The sequence below is a fragment of the Chiloscyllium plagiosum genome, chromosome 11 (genome assembly GCF_004010195.1).
Source record: "Chiloscyllium plagiosum isolate BGI_BamShark_2017 chromosome 11, ASM401019v2, whole genome shotgun sequence".
Classification (NCBI taxonomy): Eukaryota; Metazoa; Chordata; class Chondrichthyes; order Orectolobiformes; family Hemiscylliidae; genus Chiloscyllium; species Chiloscyllium plagiosum.
This window is the reverse complement of record NC_057720.1, coordinates 46,273,376-46,295,971: the sequence shown is the minus strand read 5'-3', so window position 1 is coordinate 46,295,971 and position 22,596 is coordinate 46,273,376. Positions and strand designations below refer to the sequence as shown.

Here is a 22,596-nt window from a genome sequence, read left to right as displayed (position 1 = left end):
AGGAAGTAAGCATCACAACTGAAACAATGTCCGTAAGAAAAGTGCCACCATAAAGAAGAAAGAGAACAACCTTTGAATTCTGGAGATGTTTGAAACTATACAGACTGATGGAATGCACTAAATGTTCAGTGTATTCAGTGCATCACAACAATAATGACATCTTTAAATAACTCACATTACCGATACAATTGAGAAATCTGATATGAAATATCAGTTTGTCAAATATATCAAATAAATAAATTCATTAAAATAAAAGAATACTTCACATAAAATATGTTGTGGGGAAGTGGCAGGGAAGTCTTCCTAATATCCTAAAACCCTCCTCTCAGGTGTGTGTGGTTGCTAGGATCATGGGAAATTGAAGCACGAGTAGACTCTCAAGCCTGCTTCATCTTTCAACTAGATGATGGCTCACTTTTGATGGCTCATCGCTTTTTCCTGCACTCTTGATATCTTTAAGATCTGGAAATCTTGAAGTCTCTGCATTGAATATGCTAAATGACTGAGCTTCCGTAGCCTATGGGCAGAGCATTCCAAGATTCTTCCTCACCACAGTCCTAAATAGCCAATCCCATATGTTGTGACTGTGATCCCTTGGGTGCTGTCATTCTTAGCCAGGGGAAATATCCTTCTACCATCTGGCCTGTTGAGCCCTATTAGAATATTTGCATGTTTCACTGAGATCAACTTTCATTCTTCAAGACTCTTACATGTCCTGTCTCCTCAAAGAACAATTCTGCCATTTCAGGAGTTAATCTGGAGAACTTTTATTGGGCACTTTCTATGACAAATATACTCTTCCTTGTGTCAGGAGATCAAAACTACACAGTATGCTAGCTATGGATTCATTAACACACTATACAATTGCAACAAGTCCCCTTTACCTGTTGATCAAATCCTCTTGCAATAAAGGCTAATAAAATAAAGTACATCAGATTGTGTTCGGACAGATAACCGAAAATACTGTCAAAGAGTTAGGTTTTGTAGAGTCTTAAAGAAAGAAAGCAAGGTCTAGACGTGCAGGGACTGAATTCCAGAGCGTGGGGCTTAAGCAACTGCAAGTATAGTAACAAGTGGTGGAGTGAATAAAATTAGGAATGCTCATGAGCTTAGAATTAGATAAATGAGACTATTTCAGATGGTTGTGAGAGATGGAGGAGATTACAGAGAGGAAGAAGTAATGTAAGGTATTCAATTTTGGAGATCATACGGAACAAGAAATCACAATTTAGAGTAAAAATACATTAACAGTGACTGGAAGAGATTACAGTCTCAGGTGGGGAAAGGCTCATGAAGGGATATGAAAACAAGAATAAAAATATTGAAACCAAGGCTTTGATCAGGAATCTGTGTTGGTCAATAACATGGGATGACAGGTGAAAATACAGGTATGATTTAAGACATTCACAGCAAAGGTTTGGATGATTTCCAGTTTACAAGGGAAACTGTCAGTTCTGCATTGGAATAGTCACGAGGTAACGAATGGGGGAATTCATTACGTTTGAGAGCTGAAGAATTCAATCTTAGACTGTTGCGACAGAGACAGATGGAGTTTTGAGTGGTGAACCATAAACAATGTTTAAGCAATATTAAAATTGGATGGAACTTATTCTCATCCAGTACTGGATGTATGAAATTGCTGATGTTTGAAATTAGTAACAGCACAGGATTTGAGAGGGGTATTGAGATAGAACTGAGTGTTAAGAGACTATATGCAAGACTCCTCGTGTGCTTTCAGACTATTGTTGTGGGACAATATTGAAGCAAAATAGGAGACCATGGATAGATCCATAGGAACACCAGAAGTAACAGTGTCAGAGCAGGAAGAAAGCACAGTGCTGGAGAAACACAGCAGGTCTGGCAGCATCTGTTGAAATGTCAGAACGTCATTGGATTCAAAATGTCAACTCTGTTTTTCTCCGAACAGATGCTGCCAGACCTGCTGTGTTTTTCCAGCACTCGCTCTTGTAGGTTTCCAGAATCTGCAGGTCTTTGTGTTTATTACAAGAAGAGAACACACCTTTTTTTTATTGATTCATGGCACATGGGCATTCCTCACCTTGGCCAGAATATATTGCCCATCTCCAACTGCCTTTGAGAAGCTGGTAGTATGCTGTCTTTTATTTACTATAGATAGACTCACAATGCTGGTGGAGAGGGAATTCCAGGATTTTGACCCAGCACCCTATGGAATGGAGATATATTTCAAACTCAGGGTGATGAGTGGCTTGGAGGGGAATTTGCACATGACAGTGTTACCAAGTATCTGCTGGTTTTGTCCTTCTGGAAGGTGGTGGATGTGGGTTTGGAAGGTGCTGTCCAAAGAGTCTTGGTGAATCTATGCAGTGCATCTTGGCTGGTACACACTGTTGCTACTGTATGTTGGTGATGAAATGAGTAAATATTTGTGGATGAGGTGCTAGTCAACTGAGCGGTTTTGTCCTGATGGTGTCAAGCTTTGAGTGCTGTTGGAGTTGCACTCATCCAGGAAAGTCGGGTGTATTTCATCACATTCCTAGTACATAGTAAATAGGGTCTGGGAGTCAGGAAGTGAGTTACTTGCTATAGGTTACCTAAACCCTAATTTGATCTTGTATTTACATGGCTAGACCAGTTTCGCTTTTGATCAATAGTAACTCCCAGGATGTTGATAGTGGAGGATTCAACTGATGTAACAGCATTGAATGTCAAGGGGCAATGGTTAGATTTTCTTTTGTTCGAGACGGTCATTGCCTAACATGAATTGCATTTGCTAATGTTTAGTCCAAATATGGATTTTGTCCAGGTCTTACTGCATGGACTGCTTCAATATATGAGACGTTGCAAGGTGCCGAACATTTGAAATCATCAGCATACATGCTGATCGCTATATTTGTAATGGATTGAAGGCCACTGGTGAAGCGATTGAAGGTAGCTGGGCCCAAGACACTACCCTGAGGAGATGCTGACTGACCCTCTGGCTTGGAGATCTTGCCCTTCACCCTTAGATTCTGCATTCTATCTTCATGTTAATTAAGGGGAGTAAGGGCTGTCAAAATTGCAAAGGGTGACAGCTCCCCTGTTCCTGTTTCCCATTTCCAGGGGAAGAACATCAGGTCAGTACCTTTCATGGCTTTGGAGATGCCGAGGCTGTTGACTGGTGTAGTTTTGTTCTTTTTGGTAAACCATTCACTGCAAATGAAGCTTCCTAAATTGACAGTATCTACTATACTGTGAATAAAACATGAGAGGGATTTTTTTCAGAACATAATCAGAAAGGGAGACCCAAATTATGCTTATTTGTGGGACCATTTTGATCATGTCTACATTCACCCAAATGTGCTTCCAATCTAATTAGAAAGCATAAAAAATTGCATAGAAGACCTAAATCAGTGTAAAGACTGCTGCCTAAGGAAAGAGCTGACCTCACACCAAAGATAGTATAAAACGTAACTCTCTAATCAGCATTAATATTCGTTAGGTACAACATGCTAAGATGGAAGATTTTCAATTTTACGTATAATTTCTACCGATGGCATAAAAGGGCATTCAAAGGAACAGAAAATACTGAGCAGGCTCCAATGAGAATGAGTAAAATGTAATTGCTAACACTAATGGCAATAAAACAGTAGACAAATGATTATTTGTGACTGTATCTAAAATTCTGGGCTTTATTATTGATATGTCTTGAACCAGTATACTAGCAAGAAATCTGCAGGAAGGATTTTTAGACAAAGCTTTTGTGTTTGGACATTAGGATTAATACTTGAACATAAAAGAACAAGGAAATACAAATGTGGTTTACTTATTTTGTGCCTGAGTTTCCTTGATCATTTTTATCTAATGCTCCAATAGATATTCAGGAAATCCCATGAGGTTTTTTTATTATGATTTGGCCAGAAGGAGATGTCTGAAATGTTATGAAATTGAAAAAGTTTATAGATAGCTGTATTTTATTGTTCTATTTGCTTCATTATTATATCTTTGAACATTTAAATTAATAAACAACCTTACTCTTGTTCATGATACCAATTTGTTACTCAGTTCTGCTATTGGAATAAATGGTGAATCTAATGCCCCATTTCATTTAAAAAAAATTTCCTTCCTTTATTAACGACACACTTAGAAATGAGTTTGCTCATATAACAATTTGCCAACATCAGAATTGTAGTTTTTGAATCAACAGTTAGGTTGATCAACCTGCACTGGGTAAGTCAGCAAAATGCCCTAAAAAAGTAGGACACAAATTATGCACGGGTATCTCAGATCTCTCCTGCCATAGACATCCTCCTACCTCCTATTCAATTCTTTATCTATTTTGGGGAATACATCTCCTGATCCCTGGCACAGTTAGGGTATGCCAGCTCGTCATAAAATCTTACACAAGGATACCTCCAAAGATACGAAATAGTAAATTTAACAGACAGTAGAAAGGACACACTTTTTTTTAAGACTACCATATGGTATGAATCACTTTAACTGCCCTATATTAGCAAGTATTTCATTTGATAAGAAAAAAGAGAAAGTTAAAGGAGACATGCCTCTAATGTGAAACAGATTTTCACCTTAAAAAAATCTTAACATCATATATCAGATTGATAGAATGGGCTTTTCGTGTTTTCGATCAGTGACAAAATAGTCTCAGTTCTACTACAACAGTATAGTTACTTTAGGTGCCAGCACACACTTGAGTTTTGCTTAACATTATGTTTTAACCAGTGAGTATTTCTAAAGCATTTTATAAAACCAGGCCTTTTATTCCAGGGCCTCTTCCAGATCTAGAATCTGTGTGTTCAGGAAATAATGTTCATTCTGCTTAGTATTATATGTTTACATTTCAAGGATGGATCTATTACTCACACTACATACCATCATATCATGAGTGATATTAGGCCTCCTGTATGGAACAGATTAATGTCTCTTAACTCTTGCGTACAAACAGACAATCAGAAAGGTTTATGTTTTTTGCTGACACATGAAAAACAGAAATGACAATTTGAACAACATTTTCCTGTTCCACACAAGTCCCACATGAGCAGTGATATAGTGGTTATGCTTTTGAAATAGTAATCCAGAGAATGTGAGTTTGTTGAATCTTCCATGGCAGCTTGAGACTTTGACAGAAAGTCTGGGTAGGTTTTAATAAACTGGTATCAATAAAATGGTTAATGACGAAGCAACAAATACAGAGGAACCTTGATTATCTGAACGAGATGGTATTTTGTTTGGTTAATTGATTATTGGGATAACCGGTTCAATGCCTCTCCACTGGGACTCGAAATTTTCTGAAGTTTCCTTTTTCCTCGCTCTGCCTGCATTTCTCCCTCGCTCTGTCTTAGAGCTTGTTTCTGAACAGACACACACTTGTGTGTAAGGGGCCTGCAGCATTGCAGAAGCCTCTCCCGCCTCTGCTCCACTCCAATGGATTGACAGAGTGAGCACTTGCTATGTCCGCTCCCTGTTCAGGAGACTAGGCAGCTGCACACACATGCACCCCTCCCAACTGTGTGCTTTCAACTCTCCACGTTTCCAGCCAGTGGATGGAGTGAAGTGGCCAGATGCCTCTTCTCTCCAATGGGACTCCAGAACAAAACGAAGTAATGGAATGGAGACAGCAGCGGACTGGACACTGACAGCAAGACTGCTGCTGCCTTTAGGGGTGAGTCTCAAAATAGCACATGCACATACAACCTTTTGACAAGTTCCCACTCTGCCCTGTACAGGACAATGTTAGAGAGATTATCTGGGGAAGGGGGGGGCTTAAGGTACACCCCTGCGTAGAACGCCAGGGAAAATGTAGGGAGAAACAGAGAGGGTGGAAGGTCAGTCATTTGGAGACGGTGCCTGGGCACCCATCGATGTCCGGGACTGTAAGAGGGATTCCATTATCAATGCCATACCGCCTCCCCAACACAGAGTTTCACTGGGAGTATTAGTGTCTGGTTAATCACATTGTTAAGTTTGGCCGTGGTTTTATATAAGATGAAGAGAAATTAATGTTCGAGCTTATATAGATATGGAGCACCTGTGGCATAGGTTGTGGAATGAGAGGGAGTAAAGCTGAAGGATTCAAAAAACTGTCTCCACAAAAGGCATGTGTGTTGAGATTTAAATCTTGCGGATTACCAAAAAATGTATTAGATATTTTTAATTAACCAATTAAACATGTTATTACACACAGGTCAGGCAGCGTCAGAGGAGCAGGAAAGTCAGTTTCCGGTCAGGACCCTTTATCAGATCCTGACCTGAAATATCCACTCTCCCGCTCCTCTGATGCTGCCTGACCTGTACTTTTCCAGCCACATATATCTTCGAGGAGAAAGTGAGGTCTGCAGACGCTGGAGATCAAAGCTGAAACTTTATTGCTGGAACAGCACAGCAGGTCAGGCAGCATCTAGGGAACAGAAGATTCGACGTTTCGGGCACATGCCCTTCTTCAGGAATGAGCAGAGAGTGTTCAGCAGGAGAAGATAAAAGGTAGGGAGGAGGGACTTGGAGGGAACACTCTCTGCTCAGTCCTGAAGAAGGGCATGTGCCCGAAACGTCGAATCTTCTGTTCCCTAGATGCTGCCTGACCTGCTGTGCTGTAAGAGGTCAAGGTGAGGGTGATAGGTCGGAGTAGGATGGAGGCGGAGAGGTCAAGAAGAAGACTGCAGGTCAGGAAGGGGGTGCCGGGCTGGAGGGATCCGGCTGAGACAAGGTGGGGGGAGGGGGGATGAAGAAACTGGTGAAGTGCAAGTTCATCCCCTGCGGTTGGAGGGTTCCCAGTCGGAAGATAAGACGTTCCTCCTCCGACCGTCGGGTTGTTGTGGTTTGGCGGTGGATGAGTCCAATGACCTGCATATCCTCGGTGGAGTGGGAGGGGGAGTTGAAATGCTGTGCTACAGGGTGGTTGGGTTGGTTCGTCCGGGTGGCCCAGAGGTGCTCTCTGAATCGCTCCGCAAGTAGGCGGCCTGTCTCCCCAATGTAGAGGAGGCCACACCGGCTGCAGCGGATGCAGTAGATGATGTGGGTGGAGGTGCAGGTGAATCTGTGGCGGATATGGGAGTTTCCTTTTGGGCCTTGGAGAGGAGTGAGGGGGGAGGTGTGGGCGCAAGTGTTGCACCTCCTGCGGTTGCAAGGGAAGGTGCCGGGAGTGGTGGTTGGGTCGGTGGGGGGTGTGGATCTGACAAGGGAGTCGCGGAGGGAGTGGTCTCTACGGACAGCTGATAGGGGAGGGGAGGGAAATATATCCTTGGTGCTGGGTCTGTTTGGAGGTGGCGGAAGTGACGGCGGATGATGCGCTGTACATGGAGATTGGTGGGGTGGTAGGTGAGGACCAGTGGGGTTCTGTCCTGGTGGCGGTTGGAGGGGCGGGGCTCAAGGGCGGAGGAGCGGGAAGTGGAGGAGATGCGGTGGGGGGCACCGTCGACCACGTCGGGGGGGAAATTGCGGTCCTTGAAGAAGGAGGCCATCTGTGTTGTACGTATTTTGAACTGGTCCTCCTGGGAGCAGATGCGGCGGGCCGCCTTCCTGACCTGCAGTCTTCTTCTTGTCCTCTCCGCCTCCATCCTACTCCGACCTATCACCCTCACCTTGTCCTCTTTCCACCTATCACATTTCCAACGCCTCCTTTTGTTTGGAGTACTCCCTACCTTTTATCTTCTCCTGCTGAACACTCTCTGCTCATTCCCGAAGAAGGGCATGTGCCCGAAACGTCGAATCTTCTGTTCCCTAGATGCTGCCTGACCTGCTGTGCTGTTCCAGCAATAAAGTTTCAGCCACATATATCATCAACCATGACTTCCAGCATCTGCAGTCCTTACCGTCGCTATGTTATTACTCATATCCTGAACAGGTAGAACTCGAGTGCAAACTTCCTGGTGCAGAGATTGGGACTGTACTACACCGAGACAAGACTCACCAAAGGGTCTGCTAACAGGGAGTCAAACCCAAATCAATGAAACAGTCAATAAAACAGTAATATCCTTTGTGGAGCCCGCACCAAAAGCAATCGGTAAATACCCTTCAAAGTCCACAGGAATGGACTGGGCACCATGACTGGATGGCTAATAGCCATCTCCCACACCACGTCCTGTTTTCTCAATTATTGAACAACAAACAAGGTGAGCAAAGAAAATGCCCCAAAGACATTGTGAAGTACTTCTTGAAACATGGCATTAATGACTGGGACATGTTTGTAATGACTGTTAAAAATGGCCATGTCTTGTCCATCAAGGTGCATGACATTTTGTGTCACATCTTAGTGTTAAGACTGAGTGGCGACAGAACAGGAATGAAAAGGAAGCAAATCCTGCACTTCAGATCCCACACATTGAGACACACCCTGCCAAAGGTTATGAGAGTTTAGAGTCAGCCTGTTCAGTAACACGGACCCATAAGAGAAACCCACAACCCTGAGTAGACATCAGCCTCAAATCAAGAAGCTGCCATTGGCAAATCAAAGTTCAATATTCAAAATGCAGGAACAAGACATCCTTAGTCATAGTGTATTTTAAAATTTGTCAAGACCTCAGATTTATGGCAAATTATATGATTGCCATGCCAAGCAGTAATCTAGATGCTACACATGTTTCCAAAAGATAGATGAAGGGTCATCCACATTACCTGTTTATTCCTTTGTGTCCCACACTATGTAAAATGGTCATTTTTCACAAATGGTTGTCTTATTGTTTGGCCTCCCAAGCTGCCATGACATGAGATCAGAACCTTGAGGTGCTTTGGACATTTTTACCTTTTGATGCAAAATTGTGTTTTTTTTTAAGTAGAGAATTGCTACAGACAAAACAAAATGAATAAATGTGAACTTAGCACAGTCTGACAATAACCTGTTTAGGATCCATGGAATGTAGCAGCTAAAGGGTATCAGGTATACTTCAAACAGAGAAAGAGAAAGAGATGCAATAGGGAAAGTTAATAAAGCGGTTGACTATCTACCTACTACCCCCACCCTACTCCCTGAAGCAGAAAGCCATTTGCAGACATTTTTTTGTTTTTTTGCCCTTTATACTTAAAAAAAAAAGGAATTATTAACTGACTGCAACCCTGATCTTTGTGTGCGATTGTAGCAAGGTGTACTGGTGAAAAGAAGTATGGAAGTCTGGCTCTAGCAGTAGTGAGCTGTGAATGCCACAGCCAAATCACCTGTTCAACACAGGTCAAAGAACTCTCTTGCTCTGAGTGCCAGAACTAGATAGTTAACAATTCAGCCAAAAGTAAACAGGAGGACAAAAGGACTCTTTTGCTCTGAGTGCATCCACTGTCAAAAGGAAACATCATCAAAGGATCTCAACTGTGAAGCCAATAATCGTGAAATTGACAATTCAACTAACAACCACTCCATGATCTACTCTTCATGACTGATTTAGAGACTAATCCATATGACCTTTAAACTTTCATCCTTTTTAGCACTCACTTCTTATGCCTAATCTGTTTCTAAGCGTGATGCACTATTAGTTATTTTCACTTTTGGGAACTAATAAACTCACTCTTTGGTTAACTTAAGAAAGCCTGATTCAATTGTTTTTTTAAAAACAAAATTAATTTGGTCGGGGGAGAAAAGGCATTCAGAAGAGAGGGATCTTTTTCAAGTTTATCTTGGTACGAATGACTGAAGGGGTGTGTAAATAAAGAAATTCATCCCAGTTCATCCCTCCTTACGTAGAAGCTTAACAATTTGGAGTGATGGGGTGTGGCGCTGGAAAAGCACAGTTGGACAGGCAGCATCCGAGGAGCAGGAGAATTAATGTTTCGAGCATAAGCCTTTCATCAGGAATGTGGGGCGGGGGGCGCAAGGAGGCTGAGAGAAAAATGGGAGGTGGGTGGGGCTGGGAGGAAGGTAGCTCGGAATGTGATAGGTTGGTGAAAGTGGGGGTTCTGGTGATAGTTCGGAGTGGAGGGTGGAGCAGATAGGTGGGAAGGAAGATGAATAGGTAGGATCGCCACCATCTGCAGTACTCACTTCCTCCCAAATTGGGGTGTATGCCTGGAATCATAATAACTTAGGGAGCCTTACCTGGCTCAGCCATAACAAAGACCACACTTGAGGGGATCTGTGTGCCCAAAGATAACTTAATTGATTGAAGGGCAAGCAGGATCCATGCAATAGCTGTTGGAGCTTGATAGTCCAGCTTCTGATTCCCTGATTCATCATGCATAAGATGTCTGGAGTGCCGTAAATATAGTTAAATGATCTAATTTCTTTTTGCAGTATGGCATTAGCTCAGTGAGATGTTACCATGCAGGACCACCTGCTGTCCCTATGCTACTGTGTCAAACTACATAGTCAGTGGGATATTCAGTTCTGTAGATCATCTGATTTGATTTCTTGATCGTTTTTGCCCAGAAAGGATTTGGGAATAAAAGATGAAGTTTGTGTTTTAAAGCAAACTGTATTTACACAAGTTAAGATAATGTAGTGGGATAAAAGATAAATAACATTTATTTACATAACAATGGACAGTATGAACCTTTTCCCGCGTATTGAGTCGGGTATTACAAGGGGGCATAGCTTTAAATTAAGGGGGGGTAGATATAGGACTGATGTTAGGGGTAGGTTCTTCACTCAGCGAGTTGTTAGTTCATGGAATGCCCTGCCAGTAACAGTGGTGGACTGTCCCTCTTTATGGGCATTTAAGAGGGCATTGGATAGGTATATGGAGGATAGTGGGTTAGTGTAGTTTAGGTGGGCTTGGATCGGCGCAACATCGAGGGCCCAAGGGCCTGTACTGCGCTGTATTCTTCTATGTTCTATGTTCTATAACATTAATAGATTCTTGGGAGTAGAGGGCAGTCTGGCACAAATGTTTATCGTGAATTTGGAAGGTTTACAGAAGATAGAGATAGAGGCACAGGCAGATTTTAAAGTTGTGAGTGCAGCTGTTGTCCTTAAGAAAAAAATTAGCAACAAAGTTCCCATTGAGATGGGAAATAATACCATATTCATCAATTGTATTAATGCATGAAGACAAATTGAACTCAATGAATCTCTAAGAAGTACGTATTCCACAGGCAGGAGTGAAATGCAACTGTTCCCTTTGGGATTGATAGGCATTACACTAACAATTATCACATTAGTAAAAGAGAATGTACACTGTTAATTATGAGCCCCAGTTTTCTGCAGCAACTTTAATGGGTACTTAATGTGTAACTCCACTCAGAGTAAGATGTTTCTCAATATAGCAAACTGCAAAGCAGTGTTAATCATCCAGCAAGTTGTGGAGAATTGCAACTCATGATATATTTCATCTCTTGAACCTGTTGGCTGGTTCGCTCCTTAATAATGACATGCATTGTGTACAGACCATTATTTTTATTTTCCCTTGGGTTATTTGCCCCTTTGTCTTATTAGCCTTGGCATAAAAAAGCAGTGTAGCCCGTAGAATAGCTTGGGCTAATCAGTCAAGAATCCTGCTTCACTGTTTAATTGCTTTTAATGTCATCCTAAAATTTCAAATTTGATTGGTCTTTCTGTGCCGTGATTTTATTTCTATCAAAGTTTTTTCTAGCTGAGAGAGACAAAAAAACTTCATATTATTAGTCAGCATTCATTTATTAATTGAATAACTTTCTGACATCTCAATTCCATTTATCATGATGTAAACAGAGCTGGAGGGAAATTTCATCCGATAGTACATCAATACTGAAAGATATTACAGCATAAATAATGTTCCAAATCAGAGTGTCATTAGACAACAATCTGCCAACAAGTGTGCATGGTTGATAAGTACTTCAGACTGCAAGTAATACCATTGAAAATGTAAGAACAATGGGCTCATATTGGTTTGGCAGGTAAATGCTCCATCATTGAGATACTGAGTCAGAGTGATGGGGAACATTTCAAAGAGCAGAGAATGAGTAAATTGGAAAACAACAGAAAATAAATTTTAAAAAGACTAATAATCTAGTTGCTTCAGGAGAAATGCAGGCATAAAGAGGTAGAGAATCCAGGGCAAAGGTGGAATGTAAACAGATTTAACAAAGACTGAAACCAATTCTGAGCTTATTCTTTCACAAGTTATTAAATATGCAGCCCATATTCAATTAACAGGTCACTAAATTATTGACTAAAAACAGGATCACAACATTTTCTCTCTCTAGACTTTTGATTCTGCCAATCTGTGAGAATGTTGAATGTAGCTGAGAAAATTGAGGACACTTACCATCTCTATTAACAATCTGCAGTAATATGAACAACTCAAAGCAATCCAGTTATGTGTTGGTGCGTTCTACCAAGAGGACTTTTTCCACATGTGCACAGCCAAGGACGCTTCACAATCATCATTTATCATTCCCATTCCCTGCTCATACGAAGCATTTAATGTGTGTGATTTATAACATCCTTTGCTGCCAGTTGATATTATTTCCAGGTGAATTTCAAAATTAATAAACCTTCTATCTTTTAAAAAGATAATTTGTACTGACTACAGTGTTCTAGCATATGACTTTTACTGTGGAGCTTTTATGAGCTTGCCATTGAATGAGCAGTATTCTCAAAGCTGTGCATCATGTGGACTAAAGAGTTTGGTTTTGAAATTAATTACCCTGCTCCCTGAGCATTCATCAGAAAGTAATGCATATCTCTAAAGACAACAGATAAAAACCAGAAAGATAAAGGAAATGGGAAGTAAAAATGAAAGGTGAAAGTTTTATCTTAAAATGCTAGGACCCACAAGACTGAATAGGTCCAGACTTCAACCCTCAAACTGCAGTGAGTTAGGTGATCATAGCCACGAAAATGCTACAATAACTTCAATACACCTTTATTGGGAGGAAGAAGTTAGCTAAACTTCCCAGACCAGAACCAAAGTTTACTTATGTGTAGGCATTATGTAAGAACCAGATCCTTTGATCTTCCTGGTAGTTGGACAATTTGAAACTATTTGCTAGTCAGGCTGATGAACTGCTTGAACAATAGACACTTTGGCAAACGAACCTGAGTGGGTTTTGAATATCGATGTAAAGCTAGAACTGATGAAATACAGTCAATCAAAACTGAAGTTGCCACTAACCAAAACCCAGCAGATAATAATCTGCAATGCAAAATACAAGTTTTGGGCACTGATCCAGTAACTCTTTGTGCTGCCTGAAAAGATTCAAACACTCCTTCTTTCCTCTTTTGAACAAGTTGATATATGCTTAGCTCCAGATCCATGGTTGGCAGTTCTCTGCCAACTCACCCACAAACATAAAAGCATGATTGTTGACAGTGAGTGAAAGCACACACTTTGTGACCACTTTAGAAACAGCAGTCAAGCCTCACCTGATATTAATAGATAACCTTGACAGCAGGGAGCACTAGATCATGTCAGTACCAAGGCCTTGCATAAGCTAACTTCTCCCTCCTTTATCCACAAATGCGAACGTTAATTGTAATGTCCCGTCAGCACTCTGGTTCAGATGGTCTACGTCAGTGACAAGTTGGTATTAAAGCTTCCTAGTCTATATGATTTGATATCAAACAAAGGATACAACTTGCAACAAATATTTTTGAAGGTACAGAAACAATAGCCCACCTAGACTTCCTCATTTTGGCTATGTTAATGTTCAAATCTATGTTAATCTATTTTTACACAAACTGAAAAGCCAACTAAGGGTTCAGACAAGATTTACAAGGATGTTGCTAGGGTTGGAGGATTTGAGCTATAGGGTTGAATAGGCTGGGGCTGAGGGGCGACCTTATAGAGGTTTATAAAATCATAGGGGACATGGATAGGATTAATAGACAAAGTCTCTTCCCTGGGGCGGGGGAGTCCAGAACTAGAGGGCATAGGTTTAGGGTGAGAGGGGAATTTTATAAAAGAGACCTAAGGGGCAACATTTTCATTTAGAGGGTGGTACATGTATGGAATGAACTGACAGAGGAAGTGGTGGAGGCTAGTACAATTGCAACATTTAAAAGGCATCTGGATGGGTATATGAATAGGAAGGGTTTGGAGGGATATGGGCTGAGTGCTGGCAGGTGGGACTAGATTGGGTTGGGATATCTGTTCAGGATGGACAGGTTGGACAAAAGGGTCTGTTTCTCTGCTGTACATCTCTACAACTCTATAAAACTAAGTATAAAATGAGTTAACATTAACTATGAAATCAGAGCAACCTTTCTGAACAACTGAGATTTTATTACTTAATTACTTTATTACTTAAAATCCATATGTGACAATGCTGCTCCTTTAACAAGGTTATGCTGTCTTTTTTCAGTGAGGTTGGAAGATCTAGGCTTGAAAGGTTTTAGGGCCAATTTGATTATAGCTAACAGATACTGTCTCAGGCAAAAAACTTTCAAGTTTAAAAAAAACACTTGTACAATGAAAGGGGAGCAGCAGGTTTTCCCAATTCTGCTTTTCTCTGGCTTGGTTTGGTTTGATTTGAGCAGTCTGGCTGTTCAGTGAAAGCAGTCAGTCAGTGAGGCTGGTGGTCCAAGAAACAGAAGAAGGTGTTCGGATGCTGAATCGCTCAGCCACCTTTCTCTCTCTCTCCTGTAAGATCCTGGGTTTGATGCTACCTTTTTTGCCGAGGAGTGTTTATGGGGGATTGTTGCATTTATTTGGAACAGCATCAATAAGTTGGGATAATCTGTTGGGTTTTCGGATTGGTTATTCTTCTATGTTCTGTTCTGTTTCGTTTGTGTTTCATTTGGAAATCTTGCAAATAAATTCTGTTTTGCTTAAAACTAAGTGATTCGGGCCAGCTGCATCACCCCTGGAATATCCATTGTACACCTGCTTAAAACAACTAGCAAAGGTGGAGTTTGGGCTACTTACTTGAAATGTTTTGAGGGGGTCTGGCCTGGTCCATAACACAAAAGTTTAATCCAAGTAAATATTACCAATTTATTACGGAGACACTAATGTAATAGCTGAATATGTAAATAAATTACTGAGTTATAAAAGCCATAAAATTCCCAAGTTTGATTATGGTCATGTGTTAAGTTATTTGATTTCAATCAAGATTTACCTTCCCCATGCCAATTTTCTCTGACTATATAATTATCTCAGGCTTGAGACCACTAGAGTTACATTGTTGCTTTAATAAATATCTAATCCCACTGCACAAAGTAGATGTGATTTTTTTCATTGCATATCCATGTTAGCCATCATATCATGCGCAGTTTAAAGCGATAAACTTATTTTTCGCTTTTCACACAATAACACCATATTTTGAATCCTCATTCCAGAACTGAAAAAGTAAATGAAAACCCACCTCTCTTCAATGCGAACCCATAGGTCACTGAACTGTCGTTGCCGCTGTGGCTTGGGAAGCTTCTTCTGTCGCTTCTTTTGGCGGCCAAACTCTTCCAATTGACTAAGGCTGTCTGGCATCAGGAGGTGAGGAGAAATGATGTCATCATCTAAATCAATAGGAGAAGTCTCAGAAGGAAGTGGCATGGAATCTTCCATGGAATCGACTGGAGCGGAAGAAGTTGATGGAAGTGATGAACTACCTGAAGATAATCCACTTTTCTCTGTTTTTTTCCTTTACAAAACAAGAATGGATTCAATTAAGGTTTCAGTATAATCTAAGCTTGCTAATACTCTCATTGATTTCATTCTATTCCATGCCATATATTTGATAAAGCAGGATGACAAAACCTCGAAGTCATTTGTGTTCTGATGGAATTGTTCTTGACCTGAAACTCCTCTTCTTTCTTCACAGATGCTGCCTGACCTGTTGACAATTTCCCATAAGTGACAAAATAAGTTTATCACATGCTCCCACCAAAAAGCCTATGACTGTAAGTTTTTCTATGGAAATGCCTCTGGTTGCTAATGATATTACCTCAGATACTGTTGTGAATTTAATTAGGTGCAGCACAAACTTTGCTCCAAGAGAAAACTAAGCATATAATTTATTGGCATTGGTCTGTGACTAGATTGGTTTGCGATATCTGGTCGGCATGGACAGGTTGGACCGAAGGGTCTGTTTCCATGCTGTACATCTCTATGACTCTATGACTGTAAGCTGAACTTAAAAGGGTATTTGCTCAGGTTAGTATGCAGTTAAAATTGAGGCAGGAGTACGTTGTTACTCCACTCCAATTATTCCATGTTGTGAACAATGCAGTAAGTATACATCTTCCTGTTACCAAAATTACCAGTTAAATACATTATCTATAACAGATTTTAAACAAAAAGATTTATCAGCTTTAGCTTAACATCAGTCAAAACTTATTTCATAAAGAAACACTAATCAATTAACATATACATCCAGTAATATGGAAGAATAATTGCTTATCCCTGCAAATATCCACAAAACACAAAGCAGTGTGGTGATCACTGATGGAGAATCATGCAATTTTGCTACCTGCTACCTTAGCTTCTAGAACACTCATTTACCCCATTCAGGATAACCAGAGGGTGGCTACTCTGGAACAATAAGAAATTCAGTAGAAATGTTTTTTACTCATAATGGAAATTTTTCTAGGACGAGAAGTGGTAGAGGCAATTCACAAAATGGTTTTAAGGTGATGTGAGATAAGCACATGAGGCAGAAATTAACGGATAGGTGTGATGAAGTAAAATGGGGGAGGATAAACACTATCATATTCCAGTTGGAGCACTTGGCAGTTTCTGGGCATTATAGTTTATGTAAATCTACGTAAAGGATACCAGCTCCAAACTGCTCAGCTTCCTGAACAACACTGAGACAATCAAAACACAGGACAACCAGGAATATTCACAGCCCCTCATGTACTCTGGCAAGGGGGCTTCGTTAAAGATGGGTGTATAAGACTTAACGCTGAGAAGTGCCTTAAGCAACGTACACTATGATGATGTCATGCAGACTTGGAGGTAGAACAGTCTAGGATCTTGAAGGAGTGAGACCTATCATCCAGTCATCCTCATAGTCTCTGTAACAATGTCTATCGTGTCAGTGTAACTTGTACTTAGTACATAGTTGCCAACATCCAATAAATAACGTCCATCAGATAAAAAAGTGGATTTCCTCGACCGTATTCAACCAAGGGCTGACCATAGTTCAGAATGGTGCTGCAAACAGCCCTGGGGGAACAATAGCGAGGAGCACTCATACAACAATCAAGGCAGAGTGGACCACATCACTGTCGTTTACAGCAGTATACACAACTTGATAATGTAAAGAGGATCGGAGTAGGAGAAAGCACAGCAACAAAAGGGACCATCATCATCAAGGTGGGATTGGATGAACGTGAGGGGGCATCACAAGGAGGAAGGTCAGTAGAGAGCATTGCGGTGAATTAACTGTTTAATCTTTCTGAGACAGATAAGTCAGAATTTTCAGCCCAATAAAGGTAAAATATTGTAGATGCTGGAAATCTGAAACAAACACATGGAAGGCTAGAGAAACTCAGCAGATCTGGCAGCATCAATGGAGAGAGTTAATGCTTCGAGTCTGATACAATTCTTCTTACAAACTTCTGTTGCTCTGTCCAGAGATGCTGGCAGATCTGAGAGTTTCTCCAGTCTTCCTTGTGCTTATCCCAGAATTATCAGACTTTGCTACCACCTACTCCATTCCCTTTACTCTGCAATGAGTATTGAAGCCATTCAACCAACTTCTACCTCAATTATTTTTTAACAATGCAGATTTGATAATAACTGTAATAGAAAGAAACTATATTGCATAGCCACAAATGTAATAAAGGGACTGAATTTAATTCTAAGCATAATATTACATCAATCTATTTTGTTATCCAAGTGAATATCCTACTGTGCTTTGCTCTGAAGAAAGTTTACCAACTCTACTACTGCTGCGAGGTCCCATACCAATGGCTTCCGCACTACTGATAAAAGGCTAATATTAGTCACTTGAGGCTCTTTGAGTGGAAGCTTCTGTCTTTTTGAGGATTCAAGCCTCTGTAGGCCTGACCACAAAATGGTCTGACAAAGTTATCTTTCTGCAGTTGTTACTGGTTGAGGGGACGGTGAGAGAGTCAACTTTTTGATTTTTGAGAGAGGGCTAATGCTCCTACTGTGAAACTGCTGCTCCCATGATGCTGAGGTGTGGCAGCTGTAGGAGAGGGGGCTGCAGTGGTATGATTAAAGCACTTATCTCTTTTATTCCCTCAACCTGTATAAATTAAACATTTGCTTTTCTGAGGAAGAGTGTTGGAATAAATTAGGACCAGAAGTCCTTGGGGTCGAGAGTGTGGTGCAGGAAAAGCACAGCAGGTCAGGCAGCATCCGAGGACCAGGAAAATCGACATTTTGGGCAAAAGCCCTTCATCAGGAATGAGGCAGGTTGGAACTGGGATAAGGTGGGGCAGGAGAAATTAGGAAACTGGTGAAATCCACATTGATGCCATGGGTTGGAGGGTCCCAAGGCGGAAGATGAGGCATTCTTCCTCCAGGCATCAGGTGGTGAGGGAGTGGCGATGGGCGAGGCACAGGACCTAAATGTCCTTGGTGGAGTGGGAGAGGGAGGTGGAGTGCTCAGCCTCGCGGCGGTGGGGTTGATTGATGCGGGTGTCCCGGAGATGTTCTCTAAAGCACTCTGTGAGTAGGCGTCCTGTCTCCCCAATGTAAAGGAGACTGTATCGGGAGCAATGGATACAGTAAATGACGTGCAGGTGAAAGCTTGATGGATGTGGAAGGCTCCTTTGGGGCCTTGGACGGAGGTGAGGGTGGAGGTGTGGGCGCAGGTCTTGGATTTCCTGCGGTGGCAGGGGAAGATGCCAGGAGGGGAGGGTGAGGTGTTGGGGACCTGACGAGGTAGTCGCATAGGGAATGGTCTTTACGGAAAACGGATCCGGGGGAGGGGGTATATCTCTGGTGGTGGGGTCAGTTTGAGGTGGTGGAAATGGCGGAGGAGATGCGATATATACGAGGTTGCTGGGGGTTCTGTCCTTGTTGGGGTTGGAGAAGTGAGTTTGAGGGCGGAGTTGTGAGAAGTGGATGAGATGCGCAGTCCTTGGGCCTGCTCCACATTTCAAAGAAATCTCAACTAATCTATTAATGTTTCAAATTTCGCATTCCCATTTAGCTCTGAGAACCTTTTAACTTTTTTGCCTAATAATAATGTAAAAGCACAGGCTACAATTATAAAAAAGTCAACTCAGTCTTCCCAGAGCTATTCGAATTGATTCCAGAATGGTGATGGCCTCGTACATGACCTGATCCTCTGTATATACTGTTAGCCATTCTGGTATAGCTCCTTCGCAAGTCTTCCCACATCTGACATAACTGTCTGAGTGAAGCACTTTTCTTTACATTGCTTGACCCCTGAGGAGGACCCCAACTCTTCCTCAGTAGAGCTGAATTTGAACTCGCAACAAAACTGACCCATGAAAGAAAACAAAGGTTAAGTTAAACGCGCAGTCACTGCTTCTGATTTGTGTAGGTGAGACCAGAAAAAGAGAATATCAAGACAGCTACAAATCAAATAAATAATTTAGGGAGAACGTCTTCACAAAAGATAACTTTTTTAAAACATTATTTTTGGAAGTAGTTACATAGTCATCACATTTTGTTTGAAATTGATATATTAAATTTGAACTTAGCATCACAGTATAACTGATTTTTCAAAAGAATTCCCACATTTGCAAAAGGACATTTCTTCTAAAATATAACATATATAATTTATTTTAATATTTAATAAGTTTAACTTTCTTTTTGGAAGCGCATTCTTCAGAACTATGCTATGCACTTTCTTAACATATTGCTCAAATTCTTAGTTTCAAGAAAATAAATTGTAAATCACCTTAAAAGAATCTGGAACAGGAAGATTAATGTTGATTTACTTATCTGATCCTGGCTGGAGACCTATGGTTATTTACACAGGCAGGCATGATTACTGAAAGCCTTTGGAAGATACTTAAGAACATCTTTGCAAGGTCTACTGACTTTGGAGATAACAAGCCTGTCTGCTGCCACTGCAAATTAGTAGAATGGTGACCTTCACCTTCATGGTAAAATCTAAACTTATTACATGTATTTTCAATCCAAGTGAAAACACATTTTCTTTTGTTCAAATGCAATATATTTCCCTGCTGTTTTACCAAAGTCCTATAGAGTGACTTGAAATATATGAGAATAACAGAATGTGTCTTGAAAATCTATCTGGTTCTTGTTACCAAAATAGAACAACCTGCAGATTATTTCTGGGAATACTGATAAAGTACAAGTCATTGAATTGAGATTTTGTTAATGATAACACTACAATATTGAAGTCTCAACCAAAAAAAAACTTGACTCCCAGCCATGACTAATATTAATACTTGAGCTTTTTTCTCTCAATTTAGCTTCTTTATCCTGTACCATAGCCTTTGGGATGATTAAATAAAAGTGGTGTTTTCTCAATATCTACAAGTAGGTAGTCTCTCTTTTCCTTAAGATTAAATATTACTTCCTAATTTAGGGCTGTATATGTTTGACAGAAAACATTTTGATAAAATTCTTGAAACCCAAAATTGGATGCAAAACTTGAACAGCAATCTGTAAAATTCCATGTGAAATGTACGTGTTCTTCAGTTACCTTGACTTTGTACAGGGGCTTTACAGTTAAAATTTATGATAAGAAAAACAATCTGGCCTAATCGCTCACATGAAACAACTCTACACTGGAATCACTTTCTCTTTGCTTAAAACCTTGGCAGGGAACATTATATTTTACTGCTTCCAATCATGACATCTCAGTCAAGTCAAATTTATGTTGGGTTCTTGATAGGAATGTTTGTTGAGAAAATATTGGCCAAAATTTAGGTTGGCCAACATGCTCATCAAAAGTTGTACAGAAGGGGCTTTACTTGAACATTCTGTCCAGGTAAAGCTCTCAGCGCTGACCTTGATCCCAATTTTCTAAACACAACAGAAACTCTGAGATGGAGCTTTAATATTAAAGCTCTTCATCCTTCAGATCTTACCTGAGAGTGTGTTTTTGTCTGAATTAGAAATGGCCCAACCTCAATGCTACCTTATTCTTTTCCACTTTACCAGGTTTTATAGATTATCTGTCAACTGCAAGCAATTAAAAAAAAAACGCCCTGAAGAACATCATATTAAGGACCCAATCACCCTCTGATTTTTAATTTATTCATTCATTTAGAACATGGAACAGTGCAGGCCCTTCGGACCTTGATTTGTGCTGACCTTTTATCCTGCTCTAAGATGAAACTAACCTACATACCCTACATTTTACTACCATCCATGTGCCTATCCAAGAGTTGCTTATATGTCCCTAATCTGTCTGACTCTACTCCCAACGCTGGCAGTGCATTCCATGCACTAACCACTCTCTGTTTAAAGAACCTACCCTGACATCTCCCCTAAACCTTCCTTCAAACACCTTAAAATTATGCCCCCTTGTGACAACCATTTCCACCCTGGGGAAAAGTCTCTGGCTATCCTCTCTATCTCTGCCTCTTATCACCTTGTAGACCTCTATCAAGTCACCTCCCATCCTTCTTCATTCCAATGAGGAAAGTCCTAGCTCCCTCAACCTTTCTTCATAATACATGCTCTCCAGTCCAGACAACATCCTGGTAAATCTCCTCTGCACCCTCTCTGAAACTTCCACATCCTTCCAATAATGAGGTGACTAGAACTGAACACAATATTCCAAGTGTGGTCTAAACAGGGCTTTATAGAGCTGCAGCATAACCTTGTGGCTCTTTAACTCAAATTTGCACATTGGAGACCAGCATTTGGATGTGGAACCTTTACATATTTTTTAAGGCAAAAGTAGATAGATTCTTGATTACCAACAGGATGAAAGATGATTGGAAATATGCGGAAATGTAGAGTTGAGGGTAAAATCAGATGAGCCATGAGTGACCGAACAGGCTTAAAGGGCTAAGATGGCCTAGTCTTATTGCTTGCTTGTATGTTCATGTTTATTGTACTTTCCCAATTATCTTTGTGAAAGTACTGGTGAGTTTCTTTCTTGAACTGTTGCAATGTGTGATGAAGGTATTCCCAAAATACTATTCTGCAAGATTTTGCTCCAGTCACAATGAAGGAAAACTGATATATTTTCCAGTTAGTCATGTGTGAATTGAAGAGTAACTTGGAGTTTTTGGTGATCCCAATGAACATTTCAAGATTATGATCAAGAGATTATGGAAATCAAGGGATATCAGAATAGAAATGTGAGGTTAATATAAATTTTAAGTGTGATCTTATTAAATGGACGAGAAGGCAAGGGGAACCACATGGCATACCTCTGCTCCGATTTCTTTTGTTCTAATGCTTTCGTGTACCTGCAGACCTTGTCTTTCTAACAGGTCATGGTGGTGGATTTGAAAGGTACTGTTGCAGAAGGCTTGAAAAGTACTGCAGTGCATCTTGTAAATGGTACACACCAATATTTCCCATAATTTCTCTCCATTGTGTGCAGCAACAACCTGTTCATTGCATTGTGCTGTCTCCTTAATTTTATCAAGTAGCCATCTATCTTAAAGGGATCTTAGTTATTTGTTGTGCGTTATGTTTTTTCTTGTGCGCTATGTCCAGATTGTCAAGTTGCAGTGCACTTTAGAGGAACACTGATAAACAGTATGATTGGTCAGGCAGTGAATGTTTCAAGTGATGAAGGCAGTGCCAATAAACAGAACTGCTTTGCCTTGGATAATGGTGAGCCTTTGAACAGTGCTGGACCTATACTGATCAAGCCAAATAAATAATATTCTGTCACACTCCTTAT

General features: G+C 40.7%; 1 protein-coding gene across 1 annotated transcript in view; it reads right to left on the bottom strand.

Moving 5' to 3' along the window:
• LOC122554359 (metalloprotease TIKI2-like) overlaps positions 1-22,596 on the bottom strand; it is a 420,493-nt gene that overhangs the window by 5,455 nt on the left and 392,442 nt on the right. The window contains exon 6 of the mRNA XM_043699245.1: positions 15,181-15,453. Coding sequence (XP_043555180.1) covers positions 15,181-15,453 — 273 coding nt within the window. The remainder of the gene's footprint in view (positions 1-15,180; positions 15,454-22,596) is intronic.